Source organism: Betta splendens, chromosome 13 (assembly GCF_900634795.4).
Source record: "Betta splendens chromosome 13, fBetSpl5.4, whole genome shotgun sequence".
Classification (NCBI taxonomy): Eukaryota; Metazoa; Chordata; class Actinopteri; order Anabantiformes; family Osphronemidae; genus Betta; species Betta splendens.
The window spans coordinates 6,038,150-6,054,656 of NC_040893.2; the positions used below are offsets into that span (position 1 = coordinate 6,038,150).

The following is a 16,507-nucleotide window of genomic DNA, read 5'->3' on the forward strand; positions in this document are numbered from 1 at the left end:
ATCTGTGGATATCCTTGATCCTGCTGCTTGTGGGGCTGACGGGCAGGCAGCTGGGGCTCAATGTGGGACCACAGGGTGCTCAGACCATCATGTGCTCTCAGTGGGGTAAACCAGGCAATGCAGGTGTGTTCCAGGATGGAGACGTGATTATTGGCGGATTATTCAATCTTAATTACAAAAATCCAGCTCTAGACCATGACTTCACTCGATTGCCATACTACAAACCGTGCACTGGGTAAAACTCTCAAATGTGCTGACATAGTAATAGTAGTATTAATAGTTTGTTGGATGTTTCTTCAAAACAAATTAACATTAGTGCCCTTTGCTTCACAGTATCAGGTAAAATGTTGAGTCAGAACGTTTTTTATCCTTTCTCTCATGCTCTAAGGTTAGAATATGCTCCACTGCAGTACATGTATGCCATGGTCTTTGCACTGGAGGAAATCAACCACAGTAAAACGCTGCTGCCAGGTGTGAAGCTGGGCTACCATATGTACGATTGCTGTGGCCAATCACCATGGGCTCCCCAGGCAGCGCTGTCACTAGCAGGAGGGGACGGCACCACCTGTAATTACACCAATGATTTTACCGAGTCTGGAAAGGAACCTGACGAGAGGAGAGGTACAGTCACTTATTTAGTATTACTCTTAATCCATAGTCAGATAAAGCTGAGTTTCACAGTAAATAAAATATATTTGGGGTGTTAAAATGTCATTTACCTGTAGAAGGTAACAGTTTTATTGCTGTCTGCAGGTTATCAGACAATTCCTCTTATCATCGGCGGTGCATCTTCTGTAACAGCTGAGATCCTCTCCAGAATCCTGGGGCCTCTCTCCATACCGTTAGTGAGTATAGTTGTGGGTATGAGGTGAACATTGTTTTTTTGTGAGTTATTGTCATCCTCATTTACTCATTATATTCACAATAATTCTGCTGTTCCTGTATTCTATACTGTTGTTACCTAGCCTTGTTTCCTCCCAGATGAGGAAAACACCATCTTTTGAATCTGCATATATTTGATCAGATTTGCTTTAATTTATGATATAAGTTATTTCAAAATTACTGAATGTTTAACACGCTGTATTACTCAGATTACTTACCTGGCAACCTGCCCCTGTCTGAGTGACAGGCTCCAGTATCCCAACATCTTCAGGACCATCCCCAGTGATATTTACCAAGCACGAGCCATTGCAAAGTTGGTCAGACGCTACAAATGGACCTGGATCGGGGCAGTGATAGCAAACAATAACTATGGTCTCAAGGCAATAAAGGTGTTTTTTTCTAGTATTTTTTTAAAAGCCCATCCTTCTTAGCTAAACTTAAACTAAGTAATGAAAAAGTTTTAAATAATATATATCTCCAAAAATATTTTATTCATATCAATATATTAAAATCAAAAAGGCCTAAACTAACTTTTAGTCATTTGTACTATTAAAAAATACTGTATAAACTATGCACTGTAATTTATTTTTCTTTCCTTAATTCTCCATTAATTATCAGTATACTATTTTTCTTTTTTATTTCAGATATTTCAAGAAGAGACTGAGGGGTCAGAAGTGTGTCTGGCATTTACAGAGACTGTCAACATGGAAACTTCTGTGAGAGATTCTAGGTGGGCTGCGCTGAGAATCCAAGCCTCAACAGTAGTAGTTATTCTGATCTTTGCCTGGTATACAGATGTGAGAGAACTGTTTCTGCAGCTAGAAGACATAAATGTGAGAAACTAAAATTATATTTATGCTAAATGCAGTATGTGGATTTCACATCTTTAAACAAGCCTTGTATATATATGAATATACAATATTAAATACACCAATAATATTCAACTTAGCATTGGCTGTGTCTTTTCACTGTCACTAGGTAACTGACCGTCAGTTTATAGCCAGTGAGGCTTGGAGCACCAGTGGTGATCTTCTCCAAGATCTTGTCACTAGAAAAGTGGCAAGAGGTGTTGTTGGCGTTGCCATTAGAAACTCAACTATAGCTGGATTTGAAACCTTTCTCAGAAGCTTAAACCCAGTTCATCGTCCTTTTGATGGGTTTTTAAGAGAATTCTGGGAAACTGAGTTTAAGTGCAGTCCTGGGGCTGTTGCCTTGCTGCCTGGTCAATCATCAAATGTTTCTGCCTCTGTATCTGTTCAAGGAGCTTCACTACCACCCTGCAGTGGAAAAGAGACACTCGAAGGACTGAAGAATCTCTTGACTGATGTGTCTCAGCTCAGAGTTTCGTATAATGTCTATCTTGCTGTTTATGCTGCAGCTCAAGCTCTTCACAGCCTTCTCTCCTGCCCCAACAGAGACAGAAACTCCACCTGCTCTTCTCCAAAAAGCATCAAACCTAAAGAGGTAAACACACTAATCAGTCCTGGGAATGAGCCACAAGAAATCTGTTAATAACATTTATTTAACACAGTCAGTTACACTGTGACCTGTTTCAGTGTTTTACTGGTCTCACAGCTGCTGCAGCACTTGAACAAAGTAAACTTCACCACACCACAAGGAGAAAACTTCTATTTTCAAGGTGCTGATATTCCAGCAAAGTACGACCTGGTCAACTGGCAGACGACTCCTGAGGGAACGCAGAAACTAGTTCTGATTGGTCGGGTGGACGGGTTTGAAATCCACCTAAACGAGTCAGCAATTCAGTGGAGCACAGGAACCAACCAGGTTTTAGTAGCAAAGTATTTAGACACACTGTTTTTTGAAATATTTTTTTCAAAAAAAGTTTGTTAGATCTTTTGGGTTATGTGTGGAATGTTTTAGGCACCTACTTCAGTGTGTACAGAGAGCTGCTCCCCAGGAACAAGAAAATCTATTAGGAAAGGTGAACCAGTCTGCTGCTTCGACTGTATCCCATGTGCTGAAGGAGAATTTAGTAATGAAACGGGTGAGGTCATGTAATAGACAACATCAATAGACCTTTTATATTTATTGATTTAATAATTGAACTGTACACATAATTAGAATATAACACTTTCAGGTTGCTTTCACACTGCTGCCTTTTCTTACACAGATTCTCTTCAGTGTGAGAGTTGTCCATTAGAGTTCTGGTCCAACACTAACAGAACTGCCTGTGTTCCACGTCAGCTGGACTTCCTCTCTTTTAATGATACTCTGGGCATCACGCTGACTACAGCAGCTTTATTTGGAGCCACAGTGACAACAGTTGTGTTTGTGGTATTTCTTTGTAACCGTCAAACACCTGTGGTGAGAACCTGGTATTATGTAAATCATTAGTGTGCATTTTGTTTGCTGTTCTGTTTATTAGTGTGACCTTTTACCTGTAGGTCAGAGCCAACAACTCAGAACTGAGCTTCCTGCTTCTTGTGTCGTTGAAGCTGTGCTTCCTGTGCTCCCTGGTTTTCATTGGTCGTCCATCAGTCTGGTCTTGTCGCTTCCAGCAGGCGGCTTTTGGAATCAGTTTTGTACTTTGCGTTTCCTGCCTCCAAATTAAAACCATGGTGGTTCTAGCAGCTTTCCGCTCAGCTCGACCTGGTGCTGAAGCCTTGATGAAGTGGTTTGGTCCATCCCAACAGAGAGGATGCGTCTGCTTCCTGACATGTGTACAGGTATTTCAATGATTTTGCAACCAAATGAATTTGTCTATTAGTTTTATTTTATAATTATGTGGTATTTCCTCTCAGATTATCATCTGTACTGTTTGGCTGTCCCTCAGTCCTCCTGAGCCCAAACATGATCTGGGCTTCCAAGGGTCAAAGGTCACCCTGCAGTGTGCCATGGCCTCTTTGGTGGGCTTCTCTCTGGTCCTGGGCTACATCGGCCTTCTGGCCTGCACTTGTCTCCTCTTGGCCTTTCCTGCTCGGAAGCTCCCAGACAACTTCAATGAGGCCAAGCTGATCACCTTCAGCATGCTGATCTTCTGTGCTGTCTGGGTGGCCTTTGTTCCCGCTTATGTTAGTTCTCCTGGCAAATACTCAGTGGCTGTGGAGACTTTTGCAATCTTGGCTTCTAGCTATGGTTTACTGCTCTGTATGTTTGCTCCAAAGTGTTTCATTATTCTTTTAAGACCTGAGCAAAACACAAGGAGACATGTGATGGGTAGGTCAGTCTGATAATAATAATCATCTCTGTTCATTGAGCTTAATCATGTATTTATTTATCTTTATGTTTATGTCTTAATGTTACATTCAATTCAATTACTGGCCGATTTTGTTGGTACATATGTGAAAGAATTCTTTGCTGCACTGGTATTAAAGTAATACTTCACCACCGAAAAGCAAGTTGTATTATAAAACTTTTACATCAGGTAAAATGTGCAAAAACTTTTTAACATTGGTGGAGAGAAAATAGGAATAACGGCAGTATTATGTGTATGTGTTAATACGAACTGGGTCACTAACCTTGGGCCGTGTTACTCCTCCGGTTTGCAGACATATGTTCGACCATTGATTTGCATTTTTAAGAAAAGGTTATCTTTACTATATTCTTACTATATTTCCTCCCTGTACATCCTGTGTGCTCCACACTCAATTTTTCCTTTGGCATCCCTCTCCACCTTGACACCACGGAACCACATGACGACAAACATGTATTGCAAGCCATAATATTAATAATTGACACTTCCAGTCATACTAGGAAGGATGCCATCAAAATGTTTCCGTGCTGTAGGCAAAAACATAATTTTGCCTTTCTCCTCCCCTCCAGGCATGTATAGGCGTTTGTTTTTTGCTAAAGGCTTGGAGTGGCACCCGCCTATTGGTAGGGGTTTCCTGTTGCAGTGCTCGATGATCTTCTCTTAACAACTTGTATATATTCATCTAATCAGGCGACCATAGCTTATGTTACGTTTAATTTCCTCTTTGTACTTCACTTTTTTCTGTTTATTGGTGAGTTAAAAAGAAGTTTTGATCACCCGGTTGGTGCCAAGATGCATAATTGCTTGGCTGAGCAGCATCGTCGTGCACGTGTTCTCGATCAGCCATGCACCTGTATCCCCTTCGTTTTCAATCTCCTCATGTACGCACTCTCCCCACTGCTATTCCCCTATCAGCAGAGGAGCCTATACAACTGGTTAGAACACGTCTCTCTACTAAGTGCAGGGGAGTGTGTGTACTGCAGTCTTTGGGCCGTTTTATTGCAGATAATCCGATCCAATCAAAGATGCTGGCGTACAAGCTAAAGCACGGCTGAGGTACTCTCTTAGCATGAAGACTGTTTTGCACACACTGAGTGAAGTATTTTTGAGACCCCGAATCCCAAGGAATACACAGAAACTGTGATGTGTCCTGTACAGATAATGTGACTGTTGAAAAGAACATCTGGGGTTTACCCTAACATATACATTGGATGAACAGAGAGCTACGGCCCCTACTCAAAGCCTGTAAGGCTATCAGCATTTAGTGCCGGGGACAAGGCCTAGTACAGAATAGCCAGGGCTGATCTGAGGAAATGCATTAAGACAGCTAAGGTGGACTACAAGAGGAAAATAAAGGACCACCTGCGACAGACAACCCACACCAGGTGTGGCAGAGAACATAACATCTCACCAGCTATAAAAACAGACAATATGTGACTATTAGGGCTGATGCAGAGCTGTCAGAGAAGCTGAACCGTTTCTTGGCTCTGTCCGATGCTACGACACCACAGCCAGCCAGTGGAAATGGTCAAAATAAAACAGCAAACTAAATAAAACCAGAACTAAAGAGCAGGATCTGTGACAGAGCTTCATGTTTTGTGCTATCAATGTCTTCACTTAAATGCTAACTGTAGAGACACTTCTCCCAGCTGTTTTTTGTTCTCAATGATCCATTGTTCAAGTTAGTCTTCTAACTGTGGCCACCTCTTACTTGACACAGTTTATTTTCTTGCCTTCTCCACTTCCAAACCATAGATTCAGTCAGTTGTATTGTGCCTCGTGAACATGTCAGATGTCAGCGTTTTACACACACATAAGGTGCATCGTATTATACGGTGCATGGCCGATTATGGAGAAAATTTAAAGATCTTAGGTGTGCCTAATAGTGCCAAAAATACGATATGCCCACAACTCCCTGGTCTCTTCTGCCACGGGTGCGTCTCACTTAATGTGTTCTCCTGGGTATCAACCTTCCCTCTTCCCTAAATAGGAATGATAATGGCTGTTCCCATCATTTGTGCCTAATAGAGGGCCTTCGCCTTGAGGCCAGTTGAAGCCTCGCCCACTGGCCCACTCGGTGCAGAGAATCACCAACCAGTTATAATTCCCAGCTTGGGAAGTGCTGTGGACTCTGCCTGGGGCAACATGGGCAGCAGGCTAGGAACCTACCCTCCCTGGGGGTAGTGTTTGCCCCTGTTATTTTTGGGGTGGATAACGTTGACCCACAGTGGTCCACTCTGACCTCGGGTGTTGTCTCTGTGGCTGCTGCAGCTCTGCTTGGCAGGTTCTGTGTGGTAGGCATGGGTCACGACACCTACCCTCCCAGAACCGAAGGTGTGTGGGCTCCCTGGCTTCTGGGTTTTGTCCCTCCACTCATTTGGCTGGGTGTAGCGGCCGTCACCCTGGCTTTAACAAGAGGCATTGTTTATGCACCAACGTCTGTCTCACCCTTTGGGTGAACAATGTTAAGCTACAGCTTTACTAACCTTGTAGTGGGACACTCTACACCTCAGCTGATAAACAGGCTTTCTAAACTTATACTTAATAGGAAGTACTACTGTTACCTATAACTATCATCATATCCGTGATTAATTGTACATGTAGGTATTATGTGATTATGTATAATAATGCATAGGTGTATGTGTATGTGTATGTATATGTTTATGTATATGACATATTTATATGTATGTTTGAGGGAGTGTGTGCACATACCAGAACACTATTATTAATATTAATATTAATTCAACAGTCAAACCCCAGAATGGCAGTTGTTTAGTTATGAATGTGTTTGCCCGAGGTACATCCTTACTTATTTATTTTGTGCCTATTGTTTTGCTTCATTGATTTGTTTGGTTTCAGCAGCTGGTTGCACCCACCCCCACACAAACATACATACAAAAAAGTTCCTTTTTGAATTAATCTCGACAACGTAGTCGTAGCAGGCGTAAACCTGAAAGGGTTCATAGTACTTCTCCCGGTAAAAGCTTCATGGTTAACCAGGCGGGAATGGAGAATGTCTTTACATTAAACTGCGAGAGAGGATACAGAGCGTTTACTTCGATCAGGGCCGACGAGCGTCCTATGCGCACAGCGGGGGACATCATCATCTTCTTTACAAACAGAGAAGCTTATAATCAGCGTTTGTGGCATGCATTAAACATAAGGCGTTGCTGGCTCTTGTGAGTTTAATTCTTAAATCAACAGAATTTAAAAACAGCCTCACGCAGAAAAAGATGTGTATTGGACCAAGGAGATGAAATTCACGCGACTGAGCGCTGAACCTGGCCCTTGCAACAAATCTGCTGTTTGGCTCGTTATTGACCACTTGAGAGTCCAAGGCGCCAACAATTAATTGACTTTTCAGGGTTGGGTAATTCAGCAAAGCTTCAATCACGGCCCTATAATCGTCAGTGGCGCTTGACTGGAAGATCAGACGATCCCCCAGAGTCACATTGCATTGGCTAAATATTGTATTCAGAGGGTAGTTGACAATGCCCACGTCAGCGCCAGCAGCTAGATCAGTCCCATCAGCGCGTTGTAATTTTCAACCTTTACAGCCTCTTTAAGATTGAGGTAGCGCTCTCCCTCCACCGCTACATAAAATTCAAAAGGACTGCCCTCTGTTATGGATGAGATTGGAGAAATCACCACATACTGCTTATCCTCTATGCTACTGTAAGCTCGGTCAAGCGGCATGAAAACAAATTCAGCTCAGACAGCTCTGAGGACTTTTTGTATAACGAGACCAGAGCCTTTTTGACTACAATCAGTTCCTTATAAGCCTGGCTCATTCGAAACAGAAGAGCAATTTCATCTCCCCATTTATCGAAAAGTTACAACCACTCTTTGCATGATATGCTGATGACATGCTGGAAAATGTTGCATTCTGTATTGAAACGGGCCATTTTCTCCCATACACACAGATTGCAAAAAAAAAAAACTCATAGCAACATCTTTATAAAGACATACGCATGTGGAGGCATCACATAACCCTTTGACATTTAGGGGCCAATCTCTAACCTGAGAGGACGAAGGTGCAGGTGATATTTGACACAGTGGGCCTTTGACATTTAGAGGTTAGAGTGCAGGTGGCCCCTTGACATTGTTGGGTGGCCTCTGGCTTTGGAGGTAAGGGTGAAGGTGCAAATGACTTTTGACCTACAGCTGTGAAAAATTAATTTAATGAAAATTCCCTCTCTATTGTGTGTAACAGCTCTTAAATACTGTATGAAACATTCATATCAAGAGGCAAAACATCATGCTACATACAGTACTGTACCAATCCAGAGGAATAAGGTTTCTGTTGCGTCTCATTTATTAAGTTACTGATAGATGCTGATATTTACTTTGAGGCCATAATATAGTAATAAGTTATTTTGACTAATGTTGTATTGTGATGATATTTATCCTGAACATCAACACTGAAACTGATCAGACACTGTCAGGTCGCAGCTTAATCAGTTTTTCTTCATTTTATTGGACTTGTTTTATTCCTCATAGGAGGGGCTTGAAATTGTTGTTGAGGTAGGAACACCAGTCGTGTAGTGATTGCTTGCTTTAGTTGTGTTATAAATATCCACATCACAGTTTGACTATTAATAGGAGGAGGGTGTATGTCAGTGTTCAGCTCATGCACAGCTTATTTCAGCGCAAATGTGATTGCAGGCTTTGTACTACGCTGTATATAATGTTTTAAATGTTGGAAATGTTATGATGCTGATTAATGACTTGAAGTGAAACAAATTTCATGAAGTAAAACAAAATTCTTCCCTGGTATTTTTGACTGACAGTGTAACAAGCTGTCTGCATGCAGATACAGTGACTGTCCAGAGCAGCTGCATCCATGTGCTGGACCTCCTCAGTCCCGTCCCTGCTCCTGATGGGGCTGATGTGCAGACAGCTGGGACTCAGTGTGGGACAGGCAGTGACTTGTTCTCGGTTGGGAACACCGAGCCGCCAGGGTCTGTTCCAGGATGGAGATATAATTATTGGTGGGCTATTTACCCTCCATTATCAAAATCCAGCTGCATACCACAACTTTACACAGAAGCCAGAATACAAACCATGCACTGGGTAAAACATAATAATGAAAATATTGATGAATACTGTTAGCTAATTTATCTGTAACAGAATAACTGAGATTATTACAGTGCTGCTTTTCTTCTTCCTGTCTTTATTGTGTCAGGTTAGATTATGTCTCTCTGCAGTATGTCTATTCCATGGTCTTTGCCCTAGAAGAAATCAATCTTAGTAAAACACTGCTGCCAGGTGTGAAGCTGGGCTACCACATCTTTGATAGCTGTGGTCAGCCGCTGTGGGCTCCCCAAACAATACTGTCACTGGCAGGAGGAGACAGCGCCACATGTAATTTTACAGAGGATTCTACTCAGAATGGAGAAGAGATCAAAGGAGTAACAGGTAAATTATAACTAATTTGATATAATTACATGTAACTTGTATGTCACGTGTATTACTGTATTGAATACACATTCAATGCTGTTTTCAAGTCATCACTCTTTAACTTTGTATGTCACATGTTATACTGTATTTGATTGAAATTCAATGCTCTCTTCAGGTCATCACCCTGTTCCCCTTATTATCGGTGGTGCTTCCTCTGTTACAGCCGAGATACAGTCCAGAGTCCTGGGACCACTCTCTGTACCTTTAGTGAGTAATAATTCCTAAACACTTTACTATACATTTGTTTACTAATTGATCCTTAATTTTGTGTTTTATCATGGCAGTGAGTTGTTGAAATTTCTTTTTAGGATAATTAAAATCAATCTTTTAAATATGCTTTTCAGATCAGTTACATCTCAACCTGCTCCTGTCTCAGTGACAGGATCCAGCATCCTGTCTTCTTCAGGACCATTCCCAGTGATTTCTATCAAGCCAGAGCTTTTGCTCAGCTGGTCATACATTACAAATGGATTTGGGTTGGGGCCGTAGTGGCAGATAATAACTATGGCCTTTCAGCAATAAAGGTGTTTTCATTCATTATATGATAATAACTGTCTTACATAATCCTATACACTCTGTGCTGTGAATGTTTTTTCTGTTTTGTTTTTTGTTTTTTAAGTCTTCATCTTTACACATTAGATATTCCTGGAGGCAACTCAGGAAGCAGGGGTGTGTGTATCATTCACTGAGAAAGTCAACTCAGAAAACATTGTCAGTGATGCCAAACGAGCTGCTCTCACAATCCAGGCATCAACCGCAAGAGTGATTGTTGTGTTTGCCTGGTATACAGATGTGAGGGAGCTATTCCTGCAGCTGGCCAAGTTAAAAGTGAGACATTAAAATACAATTGTATATTGAATACATAGTAATCAAGGTGTTTTAAAAATGACTGTCTATTTTCTGTCACTAGGTAACTGACCGTCAGTTTATAGCCAGTGAGGCTTGGAGCACCAGTGGTGATCTTCTCCAAGATCTTGTCACTAGAAAAGTGGCAAGAGGTGTTATTGGCGTTGCCATTAGAAACTCAACTATACCTGGATTTGAAACCTTTCTCAGAAGCTTAAACCCAGTTCATCGTCCTTTTGATGGGTTTTTAAGAGAATTCTGGGAAACTGAGTTTAAGTGCAGTCCTGGAGCTGCTGCCATTGCCTTGCTGCCTAGTCAACCATCCAATGTTTCTGCCTCTGTGTCTGTTCAAGGAGCTTCACTATCACCCTGCAGTGGAACAGAGACACTCGAGGGCCTGAAGAATCTCTTGACTGATGTGTCTCAGCTCAGCGTGTCGTATAATGTCTATCTTGCTGTTTATGCTGCAGCTCAAGCTCTTCACAGCCTTCTCTCCTGCCCCAACAGAGAAAGCAACTCCACCTGCTCTTCTCCAAATAGCATCAAACAAAAAGAGGTAAACACACTAATCAGTCTGTTCATTGCAATGATCCAAAAACACGTCTGTTAATCAACCTTTAATGTACCACAGTTTGTTGTTTTAGTCCTCCAGTCATAAGGAGGCAGACTGGTCCCCTTTTAATTCTGAAGCCTGGCCTTAATCTGCTGTGAGAGGTGTTTGTTGTTAGGTCCTTGTTTGTTTGTGTATTTAAACACTAGGTTAGTGAGTCTTTGCTGTGTCCAATTTTGCTTGTTTCCCCTTGACCAGTAGTTTGTTCATCAGGGTTCATACTGTATATTTCTTAATCAGTTAGTTAGTTAGGGTTGTGGTTCTTCATGTTCTGGTTTTGTATCAACATCTATTATGAATATCCTGCTATGCAGTGACTGTTTTTTAAAAAAGCCTATTGAATTATACTTGTTTTCTGTCTTAATAATTACTGATTAGTGATCACTCTTGAGGTGAGGTTTATCCTTCAGGCTCTTTTATCCATGTTGTGGTGTTGTTTATTCCTGTTTCCAACAGCGCTGTGAGTTTTAAATAAGTTAGGCCATATAAGCTGATCAATATTCCTATATTAGAAGTTTATTTGCTGTCATACCTGCTTTGACTTTGAATCTGCTTTTGAGTTCCTGTTAGTTTTTTCCATGTCACACAGTTACACTGTGACCTGTTTCAGTGTTTTACTCGTCTCACAGCTGCTGCAGCACCTGAACAAAGTGAACTTCACCACACCACGAGGAGAAAACTTCTATTTCCAAGGTGCTGATATTCCAGCAAAGTACGACCTGGTCAACTGGCAGACGACTCCTGAGGGAACGCAGAAACTAGTTCTGATTGGTCGGGTGGACGGGTTTGACATCCACCTTAACGAGTCAGCAATTCAGTGGAGCTCAGGAACCAACCAGGTTTTAGTAGCCAAGTATTTAGACACACTGTTTTTTGAATTTTTTTGTTCAGAAAAAGTTTGTTAGATCTTTTGGGTTATGTGTGGAATGTTTTAGGCCCCTACTTCAGTGTGTACAGAGAGCTGCTCCCCAGGAACAAGAAAAACTATTAGGAAAGGTGAACCAGTCTGCTGCTTCAACTGTATCCCGTGTGCTGAAGGACAATTTAGTAATGAAACTGGTGAGGTCATGTAATGAAATTGATAAGAAATCATTTTATTTTCCACACATTTTTTAAGTGATCTGTTCTCAATTAGTGTTACAATTTCTCATTGTTTAGAGTCATGTCAACTCTTTTCACAGGTTCATTTCAGTGTGAGCATTGTCCATCAGAGTTCTGGTCCAACACTAACAGAACTGCCTGTGTCCCACGTCAGCTGGACTTTCTCTCCTTTAATGATACTCTGGGCATCACGCTGACTACAGCAGCTGTATTTGGAGCCACAGTGACAACAGTTGTATTTTTGGTGTTTCTCTGTTATTACCAAACACCTATGGTGAGATGTGACAGCATTGTGAATCATGTTATTAAATCATCAATGGTTTATGCTGTATAATTGTGTATGACCTCAGCCTCAGTTAATATAGCTCTAGTTTATTCTAAATCGGTTCCTCTTAGGTTTTTAATTTTCCAATGTGACCTTTTACCTGTAGGTCCGAGCCAACAACTCAGAACTGAGCTTCCTGCTTCTTGTGTCGTTGAAGCTGTGCTTCCTGTGCTCCCTGGTTTTCATTGGTCGTCCATCAGTCTGGTCTTGTCGCTTCCAGCAGGCGGCTTTTGGAATCAGTTTTGTACTTTGCGTTTCCTGCCTCCAAATCAAAACCATGGTGGTTTTAGCAGCTTTCCGCTCAGCTCGACCTGGTGCTGAAGCCTTAATGAAGTGGTTTGGTCCATCCCAACAGAGAGGAAGCGTCTGCTTCCTGACATGTGTACAGGTATTTTAATGATTTTGCAATCAAATGAGTTTGTATATTACTTTTATAATTGTGTTATTTCCTTTCAGATTATCATCTGCACTGTTTGGCTGTCCCTCAGTGCTCCTGAGCCCAAACGTGATCTGGGCTTCCAAGGGTCAAAGGTCACCCTGCAGTGTGCCATGGCCTCTGTGGTGGGCTTCTCTCTGGTCCTGGGCTACATTGGCCTTCTGGCCTGCACTTGTCTTCTCTTGGCCTTTCTTGCTCGGAAGCTCCCAGACAACTTCAATGAGGCCAAGCTGATCACCTTCAGCATGCTAATCTTCTGTTCTGTCTGGGTGGCCTTTGTTCCCGCTTACATTAGCTCTCCGGGGAAATACTCAGTGGCTGTGGAGATTTTTGCAATCTTGGCTTCTAGCTATGGTTTACTGCTCTGTATCTTTGCTCCTAAATGTTTTATTATTCTTTTAAGACCTGAGAAAAACACTAAGAAACATGTGATGGCCAGATCAGCCTGATATTAATAATCAACAATGATTATTAAGATTTATCATTCATTTAGTTTTGTTCATTTTTTTAATTGTGTATTCCAGTAAACCCCCTGGCCAATTTTTGTTGTTCAATTTAATCTAAAGAATCCACAAGTCCACTACAAAGTTTGGACACCAACAAATGAACACAATCTATGACATTTGTACTTGAGTTTTGGTAAATGCACTATTTTAATTTTTTTTAAATTCACATATGTTCACTACAACATCAAACGCTGTCTTGGGTGGCTTAGAGGAAAGATAGCCATCTGACTTAGTTTCAACTGTCTTTTCAGACTACTTTAATGACTGTTTTTTAACAAGGTAAACAGTAACAAATCTACGAAGACTAGTTAATGATTCATAAACCTTTTCTCACCAGCATGAATTGACAATACAGCAGATCCTAAATACTGCATGAAATCTATATGTTAAGAGGCACAGCATTCTGCTACATACCAACTTCATAGGAATAATTTTGGCGTTAAGCCTTATATATTACTGTAAGTTACTGATACATGACGACATGTTCTGTGAGTCCCTGGTATGGTATGAAAGTAATTTATCCTGAACATCTGCTCTGTATTTTTAAGAAAAGTTAATTAAACAGTGTTAGTTGCCAGTTGAATCAATTTGGGAAAATTTTCAGTTTATGTAAAAACCTGGTCTTTACAGTATGTCATAATTCATTACCCTACTCTGTCTTTATTCTATTGCATTCATTTTATTCCTCCGAGGAGGGACTTGGGATTGTTGTTGTGGTAGCAACACCTGTAGTGTAGTGATCCTTGCTTGCTTTAGTTGAGTTATAAATATCCACATTGCAGTTCAACTGTTTAGAGGAGGAGGGTGCATATCAGTGTTCAGCTCATCGTACTGTGTGTGATTGCAGGTTTTGTACTACGCTGTATACAATGTTTTTTAAATTTTTGAAGTGTTTTTATGCTAATTGATGACTTAAAGTGAAACAAATTTCATTTTCTCACTGATATTTTTGATTGACAGTGTAACAAGCTGTCTGCATGCAGATACAGTGACTGTCCAGAGCAGCTGCATCCATGTGCTGGACCTCCTCAGTCCTGTCCCTGCTCCTGATGGGGCTGATGTGCAGACAGCTGGGACTCAGTGTGGGACAGGCAGTGACTTGTTCTCGGTTGGGAACACCGAGCCACCAGGGTCTGTTCCAGGATGGAGACGTAATCATCGGTGGGCTCTTTAAACTTCATTATCAAAATCCAGCTGCATACCACAACTTTACACAGAAGCCAGAATACAAACCATGCACTGGGTAAAACATAATAATGAAAATATTGATGAATACTGTTAGCTATTTTATCTGTAACAGAATAACGGAGATTATTACAGTGCTACTTTTCTTCTTCCTGTCTTTATTGTGTCAGGTTAGATTATGTCTCTCTACAGTATGTCTATTCCATGGTCTTTGCCCTAGAAGAAATCAGTCTTAGTAAAACACTGCTGCCAGGTGTGAAGCTGGGCTACCACGTCTTTGATAGCTGTGGTCAGCCGCTGTGGGCTCCCCAAACAATACTGTCACTGGCAGGAGGAGACAGCGCCACATGTAATTTTACAGAGGATTCTACTCAGAATGGAGAAGAGATCAAAGGAGTAACAGGTAAATTATAACGAATTTAATATAATTACATGTATCTTGTATGTCACATGTATTACTGTATTTGATTCACATTCACTGCTCTCTTCAGGTCATCACCCTGTCCCCCTTATTATTGGTGGTGTTTCCTCTGTTACAGCCGAGATACAGTCCAGAGTCCTGGGACCACTCTCTGTACCTTTAGTGAGTAATAATTCCTAAACACTTTACTATACATTTGTTTACTAATTGATCCTTAATTTTGTGTTTTATCATGGCAGTGAGTTGTTGAAATTTCTTTTTAGGATAATTAAAATCAATCTTTTAAATATGCTTTTCAGATCAGTTACATCTCAACCTGCTCCTGTCTCAGTGACAGGATCCAGCATCCTGTCTTCTTCAGGACCATTCCCAGTGATTTCTATCAAGCCAGAGCTTTTGCTCAGCTGGTCATACATTACAAATGGATTTGGGTTGGGGCCGTAGTGGCAGATAATAACTATGGCCTTTCAGCAATAAAGGTGTTTTCATTCATTATATGATAATAACTGTCTTACATAATCCTATACACTCTGTGCTGTGAATGTTTTTTCTGTTTTGTTTTTTGTTTTTTAAGTCTTCATCTTTACACATTAGATATTCCAGGAGGCAACTCAGGAAGCAGGGGTGTGTGTATCATTCACTGAGAAAGTCAACTCAGAAAACATAGTCAGTGATGCCAAACGAGCTGCTCTTACAATCCAGGCATCAACCGCAAGAGTGATTGTGGTGTTTGCCTGGTATACAGATGTGAGGGAGGTATTCCTGCAGCTGGCCAAGCTAAATGTGAGACATTGAAATACAATTATATATTAATTACATAGTGATTAGGGTGTTTTAAAAATGACTGTCTATTTTCTGTCACTAGGTAACTGACCGTCAGTTTATAGCCAGTGAGGCTTGGAGCACCAGTGGTGATCTTCTCCAAGATCTTGTCACTAGAAAAGTGGCAAGAGGTGTTGTTGGCGTTGCCATTAGAAACTCAACTATACCTGGATTTGAAACCTTTCTCAAAAGCTTAAACCCACTTCATCGTCCCTCTGATGGGTTTTTAAGAGAATTCTGGGAAAAAGAGTTTAAGTGCAGTCCTGGGGCCATTGCCTTGCTGCCTGGTCAACCATCAAATGTTTCTGCCTCTGTGTCTGTTCAAGGAGCTTCACTACCACCCTGCAGTGGGACAGAGACACTTGAGGGACTAAAGAATCTCTTAACTGACATGTCTCAGCTTCGAGTGTCATATAACGTCTATCTTGCTGTTTATGCTGCAGCTCAAGCTCTTCACGGCCTTCTCTCCTGCCCCAACAGAGAAAGCAACTCCACCTGCTCTTCTCCAAATAGCATCAAACCCAAAGAGGTAAACACACTAATCAGTCTGTTCCTGGGAATGATCCAAAAACGCATCTGTTACTCTAACATTCATTTAACACAGTCAGTTACACTGTGACACGTTTCAGTGTTTTACTGGTCTCACAGCTGCTGCAGCACTTGAACAAAGTGAACTTCACCACACCACAAGGAGAAAAC

General features: G+C 41.3%; 2 protein-coding genes across 2 annotated transcripts; both read left to right on the top strand.

The window, feature by feature from the left end:
* Positions 1 to 48: 48 nt before the first annotated feature.
* Positions 49 to 4,222, top strand: LOC114868180 (extracellular calcium-sensing receptor-like). Its single transcript, XM_055514272.1, has 12 exons — positions 49 to 235; positions 389 to 531; positions 757 to 845; positions 1,092 to 1,271; positions 1,527 to 1,715; positions 1,861 to 2,072; positions 2,166 to 2,346; positions 2,458 to 2,667; positions 2,764 to 2,887; positions 3,014 to 3,207; positions 3,288 to 3,569; positions 3,645 to 4,222. The coding sequence occupies exons 1-12, from the start codon at positions 90 to 92 to the stop codon at positions 4,071 to 4,073; spliced, it is 2,379 nt and encodes a 792-aa protein (XP_055370247.1). The 5' UTR covers positions 49 to 89; the 3' UTR covers positions 4,074 to 4,222.
* Positions 4,223 to 8,975: 4,753 nt separating this feature from the next.
* LOC114868181 (extracellular calcium-sensing receptor-like) lies at positions 8,976 to 14,597 on the top strand. Its single transcript, XM_029171614.2, has 11 exons — positions 8,976 to 9,169; positions 9,282 to 9,514; positions 9,672 to 9,754; positions 9,901 to 10,080; positions 10,196 to 10,384; positions 10,467 to 10,958; positions 11,642 to 11,851; positions 11,948 to 12,071; positions 12,194 to 12,387; positions 12,545 to 12,826; positions 12,895 to 14,597. Exons 1-11 carry the CDS (start codon positions 8,976 to 8,978, stop codon positions 13,321 to 13,323), a joined length of 2,610 nt encoding a protein of 869 aa, XP_029027447.1. The 3' UTR covers positions 13,324 to 14,597.
* Positions 14,598 to 16,507: the final 1,910 nt, after the last annotated feature.

Coding starts and splice junctions, on each gene's coding strand:
- LOC114868180 (XM_055514272.1), top strand. CDS start 90: ATGTGCTCTCAGTGGGGTAAACCAGGCAATGCAGGTGTGTTCCAGGAT. Junction 1,272..1,526: donor ATGGTCTCAAGGCAATAAAG/GTGTTTTTTTCT, acceptor TTTTTATTTCAG/ATATTTCAAGAAGAGACTGA. Junction 3,208..3,287: donor GTAACCGTCAAACACCTGTG/GTGAGAACCTGG, acceptor TTTTACCTGTAG/GTCAGAGCCAACAACTCAGA.
- LOC114868181 (XM_029171614.2), top strand. CDS start 8,976: ATGGGGCTGATGTGCAGACAGCTGGGACTCAGTGTGGGACAGGCAGTG. Junction 10,959..11,641: donor ATAGCATCAAACAAAAAGAG/GTAAACACACTA, acceptor CTCGTCTCACAG/CTGCTGCAGCACCTGAACAA. Junction 12,827..12,894: donor GCTTCCTGACATGTGTACAG/GTATTTTAATGA, acceptor ATTTCCTTTCAG/ATTATCATCTGCACTGTTTG.